The sequence below is a fragment of the Gymnogyps californianus genome, chromosome 3, assembly GCF_018139145.2.
Source record: "Gymnogyps californianus isolate 813 chromosome 3, ASM1813914v2, whole genome shotgun sequence".
NCBI classification, from domain to species: Eukaryota; Metazoa; Chordata; class Aves; order Accipitriformes; family Cathartidae; genus Gymnogyps; species Gymnogyps californianus.
In genome coordinates, this window is record NC_059473.1 from 53,577,019 (window position 1) to 53,596,998 (window position 19,980).

General features: G+C 38.2%; 1 protein-coding gene across 2 annotated transcripts in view; it reads left to right on the forward strand.

Moving 5' to 3' along the window:
* The window catches only part of UTRN (utrophin), a 394,556-nt gene that overhangs the window by 316,586 nt on the left and 57,990 nt on the right, over positions 1 to 19,980 (forward strand). For both annotated transcript variants that reach the window (XM_050894491.1, XM_050894492.1), the window contains exons 59-61: positions 9,078 to 9,139; positions 10,151 to 10,225; positions 17,308 to 17,509. In XM_050894491.1, the coding sequence (XP_050750448.1) occupies positions 9,078 to 9,139; positions 10,151 to 10,225; positions 17,308 to 17,509 (339 nt within the window). The remainder of the gene's footprint in view (positions 1 to 9,077; positions 9,140 to 10,150; positions 10,226 to 17,307; positions 17,510 to 19,980) is intronic.

Genomic DNA, 19,980 nt, shown 5'->3' on the forward strand with positions numbered 1-19,980 from the left:
AAGAAGTATGTATTTTCAGATGAGCAGCATTTATTCTGTTTGCTTCCTGATGCCAGAGGTAACTTGCATTTACACGCATAGAGAGAACTGTCTCAGAGAAAGAGGTCGTTAGTGTGCCAGCACACCATGGTGCCTTTGCAGTCCAGTTTGTTCTCCCCACCCCATTTACTAACGGTTGGCATGTCCGCCCTTTCTGGGGTTGTACTTAATCAGGTAACGGAAGTACGTGAAAGATTAAAATGCCAGTGTAGAAACGCCTCTGCCCTGTAAGTTCAGACAGAGGCAGTCTGGGTTTGGGGCGTTTTGGAAAGGAGTGACTATTTTGCTTGGCTGGAAGGAGGATTTGCAATTCATTCAGCCTAGGTTTATCAAGGTGTGTGCGCCCTGGGCTGTGGCGGATATTTGGTTGAACTGAACCTACACACATGATTTAGCTTGTCTTTTTTCTCCTCTTGAATTGTCTTACTACATAAACCAGATTTGCCAAATGGCTTTGCCTCTGTTGATGTGATTTTATTTAGTCCTTTTTGCCTCCTGTTTGATTTTTTTTTTCTTAATGACAATTGATAGAAGTTTTTGTATTTCTGTAGTCTGAGTCTTCTCTGTCACAGTAGAATTCAATCAATGAAAACCTGAATCTGTAAAATCTCGATGCTGTTAAGAAAAAAAGCTTAGTCTTTCATACTTTATAAAAGAGAATGGGACTAATGAGCAGTATGGAGGGGGATACAGCACAGCAGGCACAGTATTTCCTAATGCACTTTTGGTAATAAAAGTGTGAAGTTTGGACAAAAGGTTTGGCAAACTTGCCATTGAATACATATGTCGTAGTTTAACCCCAGGCAGCAACTAAGCACCACGCAGCTGCTCACTCACTCCTGCCCCTCCCAGTGGGATGGGGAGGAGAATCGAAAAAAAGTAAAACTTGTGAGTTAAGAACAGTTTAATAACTAAAGTAAAATAAAATATAATACTAACAATAATAATAATATAATAATAATAGCAGTGAAAAGGAATATAACAAAAAAAAGAGAAAAAAAAGAAATAGAACCCAAGGGGGGGGCGGGGGGAAGTTATGCACAATGCAATTGCTCACCACCAGCGGACTGATGCCTGAGCAGCGATCCGCCCCTCCTGGCCAACTGCCCTCCGTTTATATACAGAGCATGATGTTCTATGGTATGGAATACCCCTTTGGCTAGTTCAGGTCAGCTGCCCCGGCTGTGCTCCCTCCCAGCTTCTTGCACACCTGCTTGCTGGCAGAGCATGGGAAACTGAAAAGTCCTTGGCTTAAGATAAGCGCTACTTAGCAACAACTAAAACATCAGAGTGTTATCAACATTATTCTCACACTAAATCCAAAACACAGCACTGTACCAGCTACTAAGAAGAAAATTAACTCTATCCCAGCCAAAACCAGGACAACATATTTCATAGGTTGGTTTGCAAAGGTTTGAGATTTAATAAGGAGAGTTTTCTGCTGTTGTTCATTTATAACTATTTGAATCACACAAATAAGACATGCTTGGCCTCTATAACAGAAAATGAAAAAAATAAAGCCTATATTACATAGCACTTCAATAAAAATATTCTAAAGAGAAACAGAAGAATAAAGGAGACACTATGTATGATCGTTAAGCACGAAACAGGAAAACACGATGAACTGAAAGGAGTGTGCAGAAAACATAATTACCCTGGCATTTCTCACTGTTGTTCTTTTAACTGTAATTTAAGTGTTCTTCAGCTGCGTGTACCTTTCAGTGCTGTAAATTATTAGATATTTGTACTGTGCAGAAGAAACAAAAGGGTAATACAGAAAGGGTCACAGTGAGTTTAATCTCATGCAGGGCATTACATAGGGAGAGCAATTCTTGGTGTAATCATTAAATTGATCAATATCAAACTCCATAGTCACCCTGGTTACTTTTCTGTAATCCTGCAAAGAGGCTGGCATCACCAACATCTTAAAAATCCCATTTTATCACCTCCTGTATCATGTTCAGCTTTATGGGGGACAGGAATAAAATGCTTTCTGCTTCTCCACTTGTTTCAAGACTCTTCAGGAAGTCTTTCCTGATGTTTGGTTTATGCCTGTATGGGGAAGAAGGGGGAGAACTAATGGAACTGGGAAGCTTAACTTTTTTTTCTTATTCCAGTTATATCCATAATCCCATTCTTATAAGTATTAAGAAGTATTTCCCTTAGAAGGGAAAATAAAATTTAATTTGCAGAAAGAGATAATACAGGTTTCAGTTTTTCAGAGTTTCTTCAGTTACCAGTTTCTGTGCTGGTCTTTGTTTTCTATTAAAGAAATGCAGTAGTACATTTTCTCTGGAGGGATTTCAAAATATCTGCATATAAATTGCTCCACCAACCTCTAGTATGCATTACCTTTTCAATGCATTATGCCAACTCTTTTTCACCACAAACCAGTATTTTCTAATGGGCTTAAAAAAAAAAAAAAGAAAATACATGGTATCTAGATAAAACACCATGACACATTTATGAAGTGGGGATGTTGTTATGCCATTTGAAATTTGGCAAGGGCAGCAAAGTCAGAGTTCTGAGTGCTGTTAATTCATTAGTGGTCAGTAAAGATCCTGATTTCAGGTAATGTTTTGTGCAAATGACTACAGGAACAGAAAGCTACTTAACATAATGCCAGAGTACTGTTTCAGTGTCTGCTCCTGTGGTGTTCACCAGTGATTATCAACACAAACATAGGCCTTGTCCATGCTAAGAAATGATAAAAAACCCACATATCTGTCTCTAGTTTTCTTTCTTGTAGACAAAAAGCTGAAAAAGAACGAATTGAATTTTTTTTCACAACTCCATGAGCAGCTTGAAACACCTGGAGATGTACAACTTACTCCACTCATTTCAACAGGACTATTCTCTTATTTCTAGAGATCATAAGTTAAATGACATGCTAACTGTTTCTCAGCTCTTTATTTACAACCAGGAAGTGTTTTTAACATGGATTATCTTTGCCAATTATAATTAGAAACCTGCCAGCAGACATAATGGATAAGAAACAGATTGTAAGGGTAAATGTTTGTCATTTAAGCTTTACAGCACTTCATTATTATGTAGTTTTTTAAATTCGAAATATTTAATGGTTATAATGTTTATTTTTGGTTAGTGAAATTTACACAAATGCATTTAGACTTTTTAAATTACACTGTTTTTGTCATGTAATCTATGCGTGAATTCATGTTTTGCTGCGTGGCTTATATTGTAAATATTTTATATTTATAAAAAAAGTTTTGGCAGAGGAGACCTAGGAGGCTCTTACTCTGAATAACTCAGTCTTTTGATACTAACCAAAAAAATAACACTGAATGAATTCTCTTGTGGCTCAGTCCGTGAAATGCTTTTAATTCTTCCCTGACTGAACCACGTGGGAAGATGTAACATGTTCACACCACTTGTGTTACTGCCCTGTAGACCAGCTGACTTCTGTGGTGTGAGAAATCCCTCCTTATGCCACCCACTATGCAGAATGAAATCTTGTAACCTGGACTCCTGTAGACCTTGAAAAGTTCTTTTTATCCAGTGCCATCTACATGCAGGATGAATAATGAGCCCAACTGTTGTTCACTTTCACTCAAAGTAAATATCACCTCACTCTACAAGTAGTTCTTCCTGAAGTTAGTGGAGTACTTGCAAGAGAAGGTGCTCCTTGGCATGAGTGTCACTGTGACCTGGGACAGAACTGCCACAGTAGTTGTAACAGAGAGGGAAGACTGTAGATTTGTCTGCTCTTGGTTAAATGCTTGTTTTGAGTATTTTCAGAAGTTCAGTGAGATGTCTGAAAATGATAAACTTATGTATTTTCACAATTTACCATGTAAAATTAATTTTTTTTCCATCTAACTTCAGTATCATTCCAAATTTAGATTCCAATAGCTTCTCTGCAGGCTTAGTTTTCCATCATTGGGAGTTACAGATTGTTTTCTATAGAAAAATACAGAAAATGGCATTTCTTCACATTCTTAGCAGATAGTTGCTAGCAGGGCTGAATTTTCTGATGACTTCCTGTTGTGTCTCTGGTAAAAACAATCCATCCAATTCTACCTAATTGCCTTCTGGAACTTACCAGAAGTTAGGGCCTCCAGAAGAATCAAGTTGGAGCTCTTTTTGTGATGTAGTAAAATCATTTTGCCTGGAAATCTTCAGAAAATGACGGGAGCACTTCTGTGAGTGAATTGCATACTGCTTTAGTTGCTTACCTTGTTTTAGCAACTCTGGTAATTAGCAACTTAGCAATTTCTGGTCCTTTGCTCTAAGGATGACTTCTTTCACATATACGTGTAAAATACAAAGAAAGTGTATAATCTTTTCTTTATCAATTTCCTTGTTCTTGTAGGTCTGATGTCTGGTATGTTATTTGTGTTTACTGAGCAAAGTATCAGAGAAGCAGGGGAACAACCAGGTCTGCTTTTACTCTCTGGGCAATAACTGACAGGCAATTGTAACTGCTGCGGTGCGTATTTCAGAATAGGTTGCTATGTCATGAACTTGCATAAAAAGGAGCTACAAGATCCCGGTCAGAAAGATCTCCCTCAATTTCATCAAGTCTATCTCATCTGTTACAGACCATCCAGTACTGTAAAGTTTCTGAGCTCATTTCTCAGTGCTTGATCTGCTTGCGTTAGTCTTGCATCAATAACACAAAAGCTACTGTAGCTACAGCAGAGAAAGATGGATCTTATTTCAAAGAGCTGCTTTACAAACCAAATCACCAGAAAGCACTTTGTCTTGCATGCCTCCTGTTTGGAGTGCCTAATAAAATGACTCCTTTCTCTGACAGTTTTGTTTGTAGCATAGGAAGGTTATCTGCACACCCATTTTTTCTTCCTGTGAAAATCAATTTGTGTCCACATAGAAGTCTCTGCATATTATGAAATTGTTATCAAACAAAACTTTGCATTAAGAAATCTCGCTTTTGAGATTGATTCCTCCCCTCTCCCCCAGTTTTTTATAGCTCTTTTTAAATTTACAGTCACACTTTTTTTTTTTCCTCATCTCTGTCCAGAGTAGTCTGGCTTTCGTGTCTTCTGTCTTAAATGAAGCCTATCCATGGAATTTATTTGGTGGTGGTAGCAGCACTGCCCACGGCAGTGGAGTTGCTGCCTCCTTTGACCTGAACGGACTGTTGAGCTGGTGATTCACTCACTCTGAGCCCATTCCTTTTCTCTGCTGGATCCGTGTACAAGATTGCTCAGCTGTTACAGATGGTTTCTTGCTAGGTGTTTTGGGATGAGGCTGGCACAATCATGTTCACCTTTTGTGGTCATTTAGCAGCTGTCAGGTAGTACTGACTTTTAGGTAATTATGGACAAGCCTGGGTGAAGGGATTCTCTCTTGCCTTTTTTCAGTTCCACCAGATGATGTTCATTGGGCCTCCTTTCTCATATAATCCATGTGGCATACAAAAGAACTGAGTGATAAGCTTTAAAAACCCCATACATACAACCCAGTCTATACATAGTCTGGCACAAATGTTTTTCTCTTTCAAATAAAAATAGAAACATAAAAATATTTTCTGGTTGTTATTTTATTGGGAATAAATTTCATGTTCTGTGTTTTTCTGTAAAGAGAAAATTTAGCTGTTCAGGTATTTACTACATTAAATGGAGAAACAAGATGATAGTGCAGGATACGGAGATTTTGGAGATCTTCATTTTTTTCTGCTTCATGTTAAGCACACACAAAATAGAAAAAATAACATCATTTTTGCATGGCATGTTGTCATGATTAAAGTGGTTTTTAGTCTTTCAGATAAAGCTGCTACTGAAGCTATGTACTTAAAGCATACAATTTCAATAATGAAACTGTTGTTTGTTCTTAAATCTTGGAAACTTGATTTAAGGAGAAAGTTTGATTTGGTAATATCAGCTCTTATTCATTGCATATGGGTTTATAAATTATTTAGAAGCTGGAATCTAAATTGTAATTAAATCTGCCCACATCCTAATTAAACATCACAGATGCATACTGGTGTATATCAGTATACTTCAGGGGGCGGGGGGCAAGCAAGGATTTATTGAAGTATTTAACTATTTTTTTCTTCTTTTTTTTTAAATAAAAAAAAAGAGAAAAGGTCTCTGGACCTAGTAAAATTTAACAATTTATTGCAAGAAAAGAAGAGTTTCAAATCAGCTTCTATCGATCCCTTGTTGCTTGTGTAGAGAGGCATTTGCTGCTAATAAAACTTTGCACTTCTGCTGCGCTTCCCAGGTGAGATTCTTGCAGCATCCCACAAGTAGGAAACAGATTTCTTCATGGAAACATATTTTTTTAATGCCAGAAAATAGTGAACTGAGAAATAAAGGATGCGAGTCAGCAAAGTTCTTACCATCACAGCTAATTTTGACATGATAGTTTCTAAGGCAGTAAACAGGATTTGACTCAGCTAAATTACATATTATTTACATGCAGTGTTTGCACTAATATTTCAGCATTTAAAATAGTGAAATGTATTTTTATATATACATATATTTAAAGTTTCTGTCACAGTACTGCCATCTACCTTTACTTTTAACATAGAAGTTTGCAGGTGTTTTAGTTAAGAGTCTTTTGTCAGAAAATGCTAAGAAATCCTTTTCACTTATGATATTGATAGTAAAATCACCAGTCTTGGTCTTTTTTTTTTTTTTTTTGCTTGTTTGTGAGTTTGGCTGGGGGCGGGGGGGCAGGGTTCTTGGTCAGGGAAGTTGAGGTGAAGCAATTTCCTTAAAACAAGCTTTATTAAACTGATCAGATATTGGATCCATTTCTGTGGGCAGTTGCAATGGGTTCTGTCAACAGAAATCAATTCTAAATGGTCAGCACGATAATGATGGCATCCCGCTTACCATGATAGTACAAATATTTGGCAGCTTCAGGACTAGTTTTGAGGTTATTAAATAAGTTGATCAGTATGAACCGTTATATTATTTTTTCTGTTCCTATTTACTGAAGCTGTATATGTTGTTCTTCTTTCTAGTATACTGTAGGTTTTTTATACAAGGGTTTTTGAGAATGCTGGACAGTCAGTTGCCTTTACCTTGGCACAGCACCAAACTGAGATACATCCTTTTTTGTTGTTGTTGGCTTCATGGTGATTTATTGGTGTACCACTTCCAGGGAAGTAATTGTCAAGCTACTTGTTTTTGAAATGACTTTTCTGGACAAGGATAAACATAGTGCTGTTTTAAAAGTGTCTTTCTAGAAACTGCAAAACCACTGATTTAGATACTGGTATGCCTTAGCTTTGGAGTTCAGCATATCAGAGCCTTGACCACCTCATTTGGAATTTGAAACATGAATGCAATTCATGTGATGATATTATCAAACTGAAACCAAATAAAAGTTTCAGTTCAGGAAAAATGTGTTCAGATGTAAAGATGTACTTCAGTGTTCTTCTGAATTGGAGAGGGTTTACTACGGTATTTCAGAGTCAATCAAGGTCTAACAGAAGATGTTGTTTTGCTTGCATGTTGTATAAATCTCTGGTTTGAATGTACTCATGTGCAGGGCTTCTCCCTTCTTTCAGTCATCTGCTAGGGAATAATCACAAAGAGGGAAAGAAGATTTATACCTACTGTATTAGTAGGAAATACATATTTTGTCTATGAACTTCCATGAAAAACACTCCACAAAGTTGTGATGGTGCCAGATAAACAATGGCAGAGGGTTAAGCCTAATGACAGGGAGAAGCTGACTGTGGAGACCTAGACCAGACTTAAAGCTGGAAAGGTCACACTGGTGTATGGAATATAAAGTGGGGATCATATCCCCTGTGCAGAGACCCAATGCATGTACTTTCCACTAGTGTATCTCAAAGGGTAATATAAAAAAGGGCCCTCAGCACTTACTTTGTTTGGAGCCTGCCTCCCCTTTGTGGTACCTGTCCTGTCTCTGCAGCTCTTTGGAGCAGAGACCTTCTATCCCATTTTTTTTGTACCACCTAGCATAAAAGGTTTCATTCTTGGTTGGTTTCTCAATTAAAAAAAAATTCAAAAAATCAGTGATGATAAATTATTGTGCACCCACTGAGGTACAGCCATTTATATATACCAACTGAAGATACAGTCCACTACATTTAATGGCAAAGTGCCACTTAAAGTCATTATTTACAACCAAGTATACCTGTATGTGGAAGAAAAAAAAATGTGTACACATTAACAATTTTTAAATAGAAATAAAGGTGAAATAAGTTGTATTCTCTGCTCATTACTGTTAGATTTGCTACCCTAGCATCATTTCATTTTCGTTATTAACTTTTAAAGGGAATGCTATGATCTTTTTAACACAACTTCTCTAATGAATTTTCTTACAAATCTAATTCAAATGTAAATACTTTGTGAGGCAAGAATGTGCAATAATTCCAGCAATTAATATTGATAAATACAAGTAAAACATGGCTTGTAGAAGGAAATTGGAGATTTCAGTAGACCTGACATAATACACGTTTTAACCCCTGTGGCTGCATACTTGAAACCTTGGTATGGAATTGAAAGAGCAGTGCTAAATGGTGAGTTAAGCGATCCTGCCTATTGAATCTCTGTTCTGTGAGCCCTAGTGTAGAACACACCCCCTAAATGAAGATACCTGTTGATCGGGTGTGTGAACAGTGATCAGGCTTTCCATTAAATGTGTTACACGTAAAGCTTAAAATCATTGTATGTGTTCTGATACATGTGTTCAGATATGCAATGAAGTTTGAAATAAAACCTCAATGCTTTTTATTTTTAAAGTGTTTTTACAAATTTTTTAATTGTGCTACAGCAGCAGGAAAATTTGCATTTTTACCTTATTAGTGTGTCTGTTAGCTACAGGATCAGAGTTCAACTAATACAGTCACACTTAGAATCAAAAGTAAATATTGTTAAATACGAGTGGGCTATTGTCTGTCTAACTTTGTCATTAAAAAATCAAGGAGCTGAGTGGCACAGATCATGCATTTTAATTAAAGAGCTGAGGGATTTCTTGCCACTTAAATGCAGAAAATCAGAATACCTTTGGTTTTTTGTTCTTTGGAAGTGTGTATGTGTGTTACCTGAAACTTTGATTACGTCATTCCTTTGTAGTCATGAGACACAGACAACCTGTTGGGATCATCCTAAAATGACTGATCTCTTCCAGTCCTTAGGTGAGTGCATTTCTTAAAATAAACCATTATGTGATGTTCATTCCATGAGTAAAAGCTGTATTTGCATGCTGACCACATCTGAGTTGTCATGAATTGTGTGTAACAGAGCATTTCCCACTTTGCGATGAGACACACTTGGCATGAAACCTACTGCCTTGATCACGTCATGTGTGTTGCCTTTCAGTAATATTAATTCTGAACAATATGCTCTGACTCTATGCTTTAATGCAGTATCTTGTTTATTTCTTTTAAATCCACGAGGGATTGTCCAATGATGCAGGCTGTCTGCGTGTTTAAAGCAGGATGCTGGTCTGCAGGGAACTAATTTTTGTAATAGATCAGAGCAGCTATGCTTTCAGTAAAGGCTAGACCATATTATGGTGCAACTAGTTCAACATGCCCTGCTAACATCTACGTTTACTGTGAAATCTCCCTTTCTAAGGAGTGAAAGGGTAAAATACTGTTAAGTGAGGAAAAATGTTACTATACGTATCGGTTTCTAAAACAGAGCTTATGGCTATCTGACTGTCCCTTTCAAAACACTGTTTACAAAGTCATGGCATAGAAATTATAGCTTAAAAAGCCATTTTTTCTCTGTTACTGTGACCTTTGCTGCCCTCTGTTTCCTGTATGTTGTCTGAGAGAGTTGTAAATTATTTGAGAAAGATACTGTATTTGAGCACTTGTCTGGAAACTACTTAACACTGCATATATGTATGTAAAACTCTATTATATGTATATGTATTACATGGGCCAAGACAGTGTCAGGATTTCTGGTGTGCCAATCTCTGAAGGCCCTGGACTGTCAGAGTTAGGAGGCTTTCCCTGCAGGTGGATTGGAATGAGGTCCCAACTTCTCAGTTTGTTTTATTTGTTCTGATATATCCTATTAATTCATTGCAGAGAAGAGAAGGGATATCTGACTTCTTCCAAAATGTGAAAGTTTATATGTAAAGGAAACTTACGGACTCTCTTTTTAGGGCTGCTCATATTTCTGTTCTGCTGTTTCAGCTGACTTGAACAACGTACGCTTCTCTGCCTACCGTACGGCCATCAAAATCCGAAGACTGCAGAAAGCACTGTGCTGTGAGTTTGGCCTTTGAGACAAATTGTTTCTCTACAGTACTTGGGGAAGGGAGGGTCAGCTTAAGCCTAACAGCATTAATGTTTAACAAGGGACCAGATACATCCTTGACAGATTGTCAACCAACAAAATGACAGGAAGAATTGCCAATAGTAGGTGTCATTATTGAAAAGAAATAAAATCAATTAATGAAAAAAGGGGTGCACCAGGTAAGTTGAAATGGTGTGCCCACTAAGAATATTTTGAGAAGTGATAGAAAATAAATATTGGACCTCTTGACTATTGCATACTGTTCCTGATACAAGCTGATACAATACAATGTGAAACGATGTAAGCTAAAATCCTGACCTTTGACATGAACTCAGGTATTTTATTATATTTTAGAGAGTTCAGTTCCATTTTTTGTAAATGTTTACTGCTGCTAGATATAACTTCGAAAATATTCCTCCTTCTCAGAGAAAATATCTTACTATGTGAATTCCAGTCAAAGAGGAGTTCAGGCCGCTCAGAGTGTGAGGGGAAAGGATACAAATCTGTATAGTTGGTTATAGGTAGTTGGTATTGCTGTACATTTTAATACACAAAGCTTCTAGGACAAAACAAACTACTATTATTAGCAATAACAGTATGTGTATATATATTGGGGATGTGGGGAAGGGTCTTAAATTTAGATAGGAAATAACAATGCATTTAATATGCATATTGGATATTCTGCCCAGACCTCTGTTGGCATTTGTCCCTGTTCTTAAGCAATCTAATGATTCGGCCACAGTCCACTCTGAAGAGCACATAGATTTTGTCAGCAGGAAAAGATAGGTGTCTACTGAGTAGGCTCAGCTGTCTAAACTACTTCATTTCCAAGGTTCATGTTTGTATCTCCAATTTTCTGTTCTATATCTGCTAGGTATTTAAAAAAGCATTTCATATTATATCACAGTTATGGTTTAATTCAGCAGCAAGTTGCATGACTACCATGTTCAAAGTTTAGCAGCCTCCTAAGTGATGTATCAGGAGGTCTTGTCCTGGCCTCCAGACTTGGTACTTCTCCAAGTCACACAGCAAGTACCACACTGGGGTTCTGGGCTCTTGCCTAAGTCTCCTGTGCAAAGCAAACTCGGAGTACTCTTTGGAGTCATCCTGCCACTGGTATTTCTGCATTGTCCTTGAGAATCAGGATGAGAAAAAGAAAGATGGTACCTTCTTGGGGGAGCTGAGCTAGCTTGTAACTGCTCAATGTTTATTTTAGAAAAATAGGATTGAACTAATAGTTTGACGTAATACAGAAATGGTTTACATTATAGAGAGAGGCAAGACGTGAGACAAGGAAGATAAATGAAAGGGCAAAAAGCTTAGAAGGAAGTGAGATTTTGTGAGAACGCAGAGAAGAGAGAGTGTGTAGAAGAAAACTAGCTGAAACATAGAACTGGGGAGATTAAGGTGTACAAAAAGAAAGGAGTGCAAAAAATTCTGTTGTAGAGATGAGAATATGAATTTTAAAAATTATTAGAACTATGAATGGAAAAGAAAATACATTAAAAAACACATCTACTGGAAAGAAAATAGGGTGAAGTAGAAAAAAAATGGAAACTGGACAATTTTGGAAGATGTGGGTTGTGAATAAGTGTGAAGGTTGGAGATTTTAGACCTTTCGAAAGGTCTTGGCAACAGCTGGTATAAAAATGCTGTACAACATTGCCAAATTTTCTTGTTTAAAGTCAGGAGTCCTTGCTGTGGAAAGACTTTTCAGCCCTGAAGGGTGTACAGTACTGCAGTCTGAGCAGGAACACAAGAAGGGCAAAGCCATCCTAAAGATGCAGGCAAGGAAGGAGTTGCACAAAGAGGGGTCCCTTCCCACCCTCCAGGTGGTTAGTTTTCCTTGCAGCCTGGAAGACAGCAGTCTGATCTTGGCAGTAGCTTCTTGGCTGGACATCAGATATGTATTATACCAAATGAAGCTGTGTCTGAGATGGTAGCTAGCTACTCCAGAAAGCTAGAGTGCACCTATGCAACAGTACAGGCTCTTGGGAGTACCTCTCGCTACTTCTTCGTATGCTGTGCTGGCTTCTCGCAGAATTTCAAATCAAGTTCAAGATCTTGGGTTCAAGGTCTTACATTTTGGGAAAAAACAGAACCTGTCCTTTGAAAGATTGTCTGATAGTGTGGAAAGAAAAACTGTATTTCTTTGGCATAGCCCAGAGCTTCACTGTGCAAGAGGTACGGTCCCACCCAAGGCTATCGTTTCATCTCCCAGCAAGACTGAAGAGCATTATGAGCTTTCTGCTTATCAGTGTGCAGGTATAAAGTATGGCTCAACATGTACCTAAAAACCAAAAGCAAAGCAAGAAACCAGAAAGCAAAGTAAAATTCTCCTTGTGCGTGCTGCTCCCCAGGGAAGAGTGAAAAAACAGACTGCACATGGTGGATGCTAATCATGCTGCCTGTTTCTGACAGGCATACAGATTCAAACTTCACTTTCATTACTTCTAATAAGCTTTGAGGAGGAACATACTTCCTGCTCTTGCTTTTACTGCAAAATATATCAATTTCTGTAATAACTGCAATGGTTAGCTCTCCTCATTCACAGATTTCAAAAGTGCCTTCCTATCAAAATGAATATTGTCTCCAGTTTCAGGGGAGGGAGGTAGAAGGAGGGCAGAGGGAAGTAGTAAGAAGTAAAGAGAATATTCCAGTTTGGAAGAGCCAGGAGTAAAACTGTCATCTCTACAGGTCCAATCTGCCTTATTATTTAGGAAGCTGTTTGCTTGCTCTATCTCTGTGCCTCACGGGAGGAGACAACAGCCAAAAAAATTTTTGTCTTTATTTGCACATTTTTGCACATATTTGACCAAGGATTGGTGTAATTTGGGAGAACACAACATTGTGGGTTTTTAAGAAAGACATTGCAGATTATCCACAAAGCTAAATGCTACAAGAATTTTCTGTCTCTGAACAGGAACTCGTTGTGATCTGGCACAATTTTAAGACCACTTTCAAAAATATAATCAGTGCTGTTCCTTTTGTCATTGTTTGCTTAGCTGATTATTTCTTGCCAGGGGACAGGTCAAATTCCCTTTGACTGTGATGATTCTTGGCCTGATTCTGTCCCATGAATGGCTTCTGAGATAGCCAAAATATAGCATGTGCTAGCACCTCCTCTCTGAGGAAGCAGAGAGTGGTTAAGCCCTATCTAGAATTCTTTTGTTGACTTTTATTTGTTGGTGGTTTTGTTTTAAGGTAGGGAAAGAGTTATCTTCTGTGCCCCTGCCATTCATTCTCTGGTCTGAGTTACTTTAGTTTTCCATTGTATTTCCTGTAATTTTAACTGTGGACGGTTTTTAAAGGTGTTTGGATGCAGAATGCTTCAGAAAGGCTTATGTGCTAAGGCAAAGAAAATGTCAAAACAAATCACTAGAAAATGAGGTCATTGTAAAATGTGACAAATTGCTGTCACAGCCACAGTGTATGTATAACTGCAAAGGCCTTTTTGGTGAGAACTCCAAGGGCACAGCTGGAGCAGGATGCACAGTCCCACTTGCCGCCTGATAGATACTGACTTTGCAGTGAGGACTGGTAACATGGTATTAGTGCTATACAAGCAGGTTCAGGAGTGTGTAATTTGAGAACTGTACTTTGGAAAACTTCGCTGATGCCAAATCTCTCTTCTGGGTCTTTGATCTCAGTAAGTGTCAAAAAAACATGGTTCTGGGGAAATTATTCCCTCCCACTCCCCCCACCCTCCTTTAGAAGCAGGGAAGTAGAGTCATGTTTCATCTTGTTCTGTTTTTTGGAAGGTAGATTACTGCAGAGACTAATGTGTGTGTATGTACCTATGTGTATTTATTTTGCAGGAAGCTGAGAAAGGTTGCAGGTTGGAAAGAACAGATTCTTAGCTTCTCTGTCTCAGGTTATGGAGGGCAGACATACTGAGAGCAGTTTCCCACTGCAGCAGCAGAAGAATGGGGCCAGAGAGAGTATCCTGTGTAGCAGTTGTACTGGGCAGCTATGTAGCACCAGGCCCTGACTATAATATTTTATTCTCATGCAGCATACTTTAGCTCGTTTTCAAGAAATTATGTTGCCCCAGATACTGAAGTGTAGTACTGGAAGGGGAAAAGGGAACAAAACCACCAAGTGTATTCAGAATTCTGTCACTGAGCTCCTCCAGGTGATTTAAAATTTAAGAATGCTAATAGGAATATCAACCACACAAGGCTAAGGAACGGAACGTTAAGGCACAGTGGACTAAAAGCGAGAGCTGTGTAGACTTCCCTCAGCCATGCAGTCTTTTGCAGGAACTGCTGTCGTTCACAAGGTCTTTCTAATACAAAAGCTCCATAGCAATGCCTGCCTGTTTTCTGTGGGGTTACAGCAGCCTCAAATTTGCCATTAGCAGCTGCATGTCATTACTTGCTCCTGAGTCAGTCACTCACATCTGCTTGAACCATGCTGAATGATGTGGTTTCTGTTTATAGTTTTCCTTTGGGAAAGTCTCCTTGCTGCGGAAAGGAAAGAAGTGCCCCTTGTGTCCATTTGTTGGTTAACAGCAGGATTGGTTGTTCAGCACATTTGAGCAGATGCAGAATGGTACTGCAAAAATGCACTAAAAGCTGTGTGCAGTAGGCTTCATGCCAGCAATGGCATGTGAGTATCAGGTTAGCTTTTCCCCATCTGCATAAACACAGTTTATTTAAAAACTTTCAGAAATGGAAATGTAATAAGAAAATAATCCCTCTTTACATCAGCCCAATCCAGGGGCGCTGGTAGTGGGTAGACCTTACCACAACAGGATAACTGCCTGTACCCAAAGTTCATTCAGCCAGGTGAGTGCTGAAGTGTAAGCAGGGATGGAAGTGATTTCCTCTGGTTATTCTCCGTGAATGGTGTCATCCAAAAGTGTAAGTTTTGCTTAATTTGCATTAGTACAGCAGCAGAGTTTCCTTTTAGTATGAAAATACTGAAAGTACCTCTCCCAATTCCCTGTAGAATTCTTTGGCAGAAATGTGAATGTGAGATCTTAATGCCAGCAGATCAAGATGTGAAGTTAGCAGGCTTACTCCAGTGTCTGTTGAATTGCCGTTTTCAGTGCAAGGATGGTTATGTTAAGCCAAGCCCAAAGGCTACAACTTGCTGGCATTCCAAAGCAGTCCAAGTTTTCACTGGCTTTAAAAAGGGCAGATTTTGAGTGCTGTCAATCTGTTTTAGGAAGCTGCTTACCTGCTTTTAGCCAACCATTAAGTACCTTACAAAAACAGGTTGGGAAAAAAAAAACCAACCAAAAACCAAAACAGCAAATTGGTTGCAATCGTTTGGAGTTCTTTCCCCCCCCTTGTAGGTCGTGACTGGATAGCATGTTACAGTTTTGCACCTGGCTTCACCCCCCTCCCTCCACCCCTCAAAAAAATAGTCTGTGTTGCAGTGTTACGTTGGGGGTTTTTGGTTTTGTTTTGTTTTTAAATATGCCTGTGAGCCTTTTCCAGTGTATTACATATTTTCCAGATACTGTAGAAATGTGTGTATGTAGTATGCTGCAGTGTACTGCCAAATACTTTGGCTACCTCAAGTCAAACTAGTGGCAAGGTGTTTTGCTGCAATTAGCAGTCTGCCTGTTTGGTAAATACATGGCTGGCATTTGTTTGCAAGCCCAAGAAATGGACTTTAAAAAAACAAAAACAAAAAAGAAAATAAAAAGCAAACAAATGTAAAACCCCTGCAAGTCTGATGCTGTAAAGTTAGAATAGAATGTACCATTGTCAGTGAGGGAGAGGAAGAGCAAGGGCTGTGAGGTACTGTTTCTCATTTTACAGTCATGTGAGGAAGGGTAGATTGGGGAAAAGGGATTGGGAATGTAACCTTCTTTTGGCCCATAACCTTATCTTTTGGTAGATGATCATTGAGTTCTTGACAGAATTGCTCATAGTGGTTAGTGTTGTCTTGCTCCTGATTTTTTCTGCTGTACTTATTTTCCAGCCTAAACTAGACTTACCTGATTCGCACAGACTGCTCTTCTAGGGTCCTTATTTAACATTATTGGTTTAGAGCAATTTACAACACATCTGAGATTGTCACGTTTCATTTCCTTTGAGAGATGACATTTATAGTGTAAATGTGTTACTGGCTCTCCAGAAACAGCTCTGTATGAGCTTAGAATATACTTCAACTTCATATTGTATACATTGTAGCAAGCATACTAATATATTGCAACTATTTATTTTTTTTTGCTAAAGTCCTCGCGTCTAAAAAAAAAAATCACTGAGGATTATACCACCCTTTGACTTACTTTATTCTTCCTTCTTTTACACCAAGATAAGTTTCCTCTTTTACACTTTGTTTTGCAAAAGGAATTAGAAGAACTCATTGACAGCTTTTTATTTTCACCATGCAAAGCACAGATTTTCACACTCGCATTTGTGTGGTTTTGGGAGCAAAACCCTTTTCACCTGTAGGATATCCGTAGCATCACCAACTGCTTATAGAAAGAATCCTGTCATAAAGGAGATCAAAATATTTTTCATGAAAGCATAACATTTAGTGTTCTGGAAAACTACAATAAATAATTTCCCTGTGTCCCTCTCCTTGCTTTCTTTTAAGCCCTAATTTAGCAACTGCTGTTCAGTTAATCAGGCCTCAGTACATTCCTACTGTATTTAAGAGAACATTGTTACCTAAGAATTTGCTTTGCTTTACATTTAATCAAAAGTGATAGTCATTTAATGGGATTCTGCTTTATGGTAAATGTGAAGAATCCTCTAAGCCTAGTGGACTCCCAGTGTGCGTACATCTAAAGTTAGGATCCTCTAGTTACACAGACTACTTCAGCGGCTTTCTAAATGTACTTCCGAGCTGTGCAGTGTCATTACGGTGTTCTTGTTGATTCTGTTTTTTTAAATATATAGTGCCAAAATGCTGTGGACTTATCACAGAGAGCAGTTTTTCGCTATAAAGTAACTAAATGAAAGCTACTTCTTGGCTAATTGTCTGCAGTGTTTGCTACAATATGCACATGATCAAGTATTGTGAATGCTATGCTCAGGCGTCTATATTCACACCCTTTGTCTTTTTTTTTTTTTTAATCACATGTTGTTAGTGGATCTATTGGACCTGAACACAACAAGTGAAGTTTTCAAACAGCACAAGTTGAGTCAAAATGACCAGCTGATTGGTGTCCAGGATGTGATCAGCTGTCTCACTACCATCTACAGTGGACTTGAAGAGAAACACAAAGATATGGTGAATGTTCCTCTCTGTGTAGACATGTGTCTTAACTGGCTACTCAATGTATATGATAGGTAAGTAACAAGTCTTTATTCACAGTGTGTACCCCAGGAATTTAATGTAGTATTAACAAAGTATAAACCATGGAGACAGAATTGGTAAATTTTGCACATGACTTACCAAAAATGCTAGACTTATAGGACTGTTGTGTATTTTTTTCTGAGTTACTTTCTTGAGGAAGTGTCCATAATAGAAAAATGATAAAGCCACAGGTGGGGACAGTTTTGTTATTTATTTTACACTTAGTTACTTGCATGCCATAATCCTGGCTGAGTTCCCTGTCCTGAATCCTCTGTCAAGTGGTGGTGGTTCTGATCTCAGTGCTAAAGCCTGTCTGATTCTGGAGGGTCAGCAGTGTCCTGGTCCTGGCTCATTTCCAGCAGGTGCAGCTCCTGCCTTGTATCAATTCTGAGTGCTGGTGCTATGTGATCCACCTGCCCTCATCCTAGTAGCAAAGCTGTATTTGCCCGGTGGAGTGTGAGTTTGCCTCAAGAATGTTTTGGGATGCTTACAGTAAGAACTTGTGGGTTTATTTAAACCCACAATACACATCTGCTATTTCCAGAGAGCGCACTGAGTCTCAGAGGACATGAAAAAGTCCACTCCAACAGCCCTTTGTGGTTTTGGCCAGTCCTTTCTGAGCCCCCAGACACTTCTTTCTTCTGCTGGATTTTGAACTCTGATGTCTCTGCCCTGCCCTGCACTATGTCAGCCTGCATGACCTACAATCAGTATGTTTTTATTTAGTTGTCCTTTTGAGTCATGAGTTTATTGCTCATTTTTCTTAATGGTGTTGACTATTCTCATTTCCTTTCTGTAGTAAAAACTGGGAAAGACTTGGTTTCCATCAGCTCCTCCATTTGCTATAATGTATCTCCTTACATTGCTTGAGCAAAGGCTTTTCAGGACTCTTCTGGAGCTGACTAAAGACACAGTAGTGCAATACATGGGGCGGTCGCTTCAGTGTGTCTAAATATATGCTTTAGTTCAGAGTTATACAGAGAATTACAAATTGGAATTTCCAAGCTGCCTGAGGTTGGTTACTAAATTTCTTTACTTTCTCCCCATTTGAAGATGGAAAGAGCAAAAGTATTTCCTGAATAATGATAGAAATTCTTATATGTGACTTTGCAAAAGAGAGCTGTTACTTATTGATGTATGCATTATCTTCACTATGTTCAGTCACTTAATCAGTGCCCAATTCTAACAGTTCATAGCTTTTGGGTTTTTTTCCCCCAGAGGATTACATGCCAGTACTCCTATACTTTGTGGATATTTTATTTTGGTTTTGTTTTAAATATTGTGGTAGGGGGGAGGGAAGGAGGGAACAGACTACATACGACCATTTATCGTTTATGTGCTGACTACCTATTATGCTTTGGCATTTGAGTATTGCTGTTTAATATTGTGACATTTCTGTTAGTTGGACTCCTCATCATTACTGCTGGATGACTAGAGAGCCCATCAAATAATGACTGGGACTTCTTCCTGCAATTATTTTCATTTTGCAGAGCTCTGTATTGTGAACGAATAAACACATCACTTGCAAATAGACCAGTAGGTCAAGTGGGTTGCTTGACTTAAATGTTATTGGTTATTTAGAATAAGAGACTTAATGTCAGAGAATTTTTTGTAGTTACTAGTTGGGGGAGGGGTTTCAGATAGATCACAAATCCATTATGTTTTCTTCAGCTTACCTTTGCTTCCTAACTTCAGTTAGAAGTCAGTTGTTTAATCTGTTCATGTTTAAATGCACGTAGTAAGCAACAAATCTTTCTCTCAATAATGTTTCCTGTTGCTCCCATTTCCCCTTATTATGTTGAAAGCTTTAGTGTAGATAATTCTTGAAGCTGATGAAAGACTTTAATCTTTAGTCAAACTTTGAAAAATGGAGGATGAAGGTTTTCTGAGATAAAATTACCTTTTACAGTTTGTTTCCTTGCTCCCCTTTCAAATCCACTCCAGGAAAAAAAAAATGCTGAAAGAACAAGCACCAATTTTAAGCTGTTTTTTGGGTTTTGTTTTTCAAATTGGCCTTTAGGAAAGAGCTAATTTGTGTCTTGGCATTTCCATTGTTTATTGCATTGGTGTTATACAATGTTTCAAATTGTTAAACTGCCTACAAAAAGCATCTGTTAGTTGCATGCTATTAACCTGAGATTTAATTACTGATTCACAGATTGATGGCAAACTGAGTAGTTCTTCAGACTTACCTACAGATGTCTTTGGACCTTAAAAACAACCAATTTATTTTAGAAAAAGTCTGCTGTGTTCTGGTATTTTCTGACACATCAGGAATGATTCATTCTTCAAGTTGAGTAGAGGAGAGAAACATTAAATTTACTTGGTGACTTTTACTTCTTCAAGGACTCAAAGGTTGTTCCAGGCAGCAACATCTTCCGTATAACATTTTCCAAACTTAAAAAGTTCCTTGTTTTGGTTAGTCCAGAGATTTTTTTAAAATAAAATCAAAAATAAATGCATT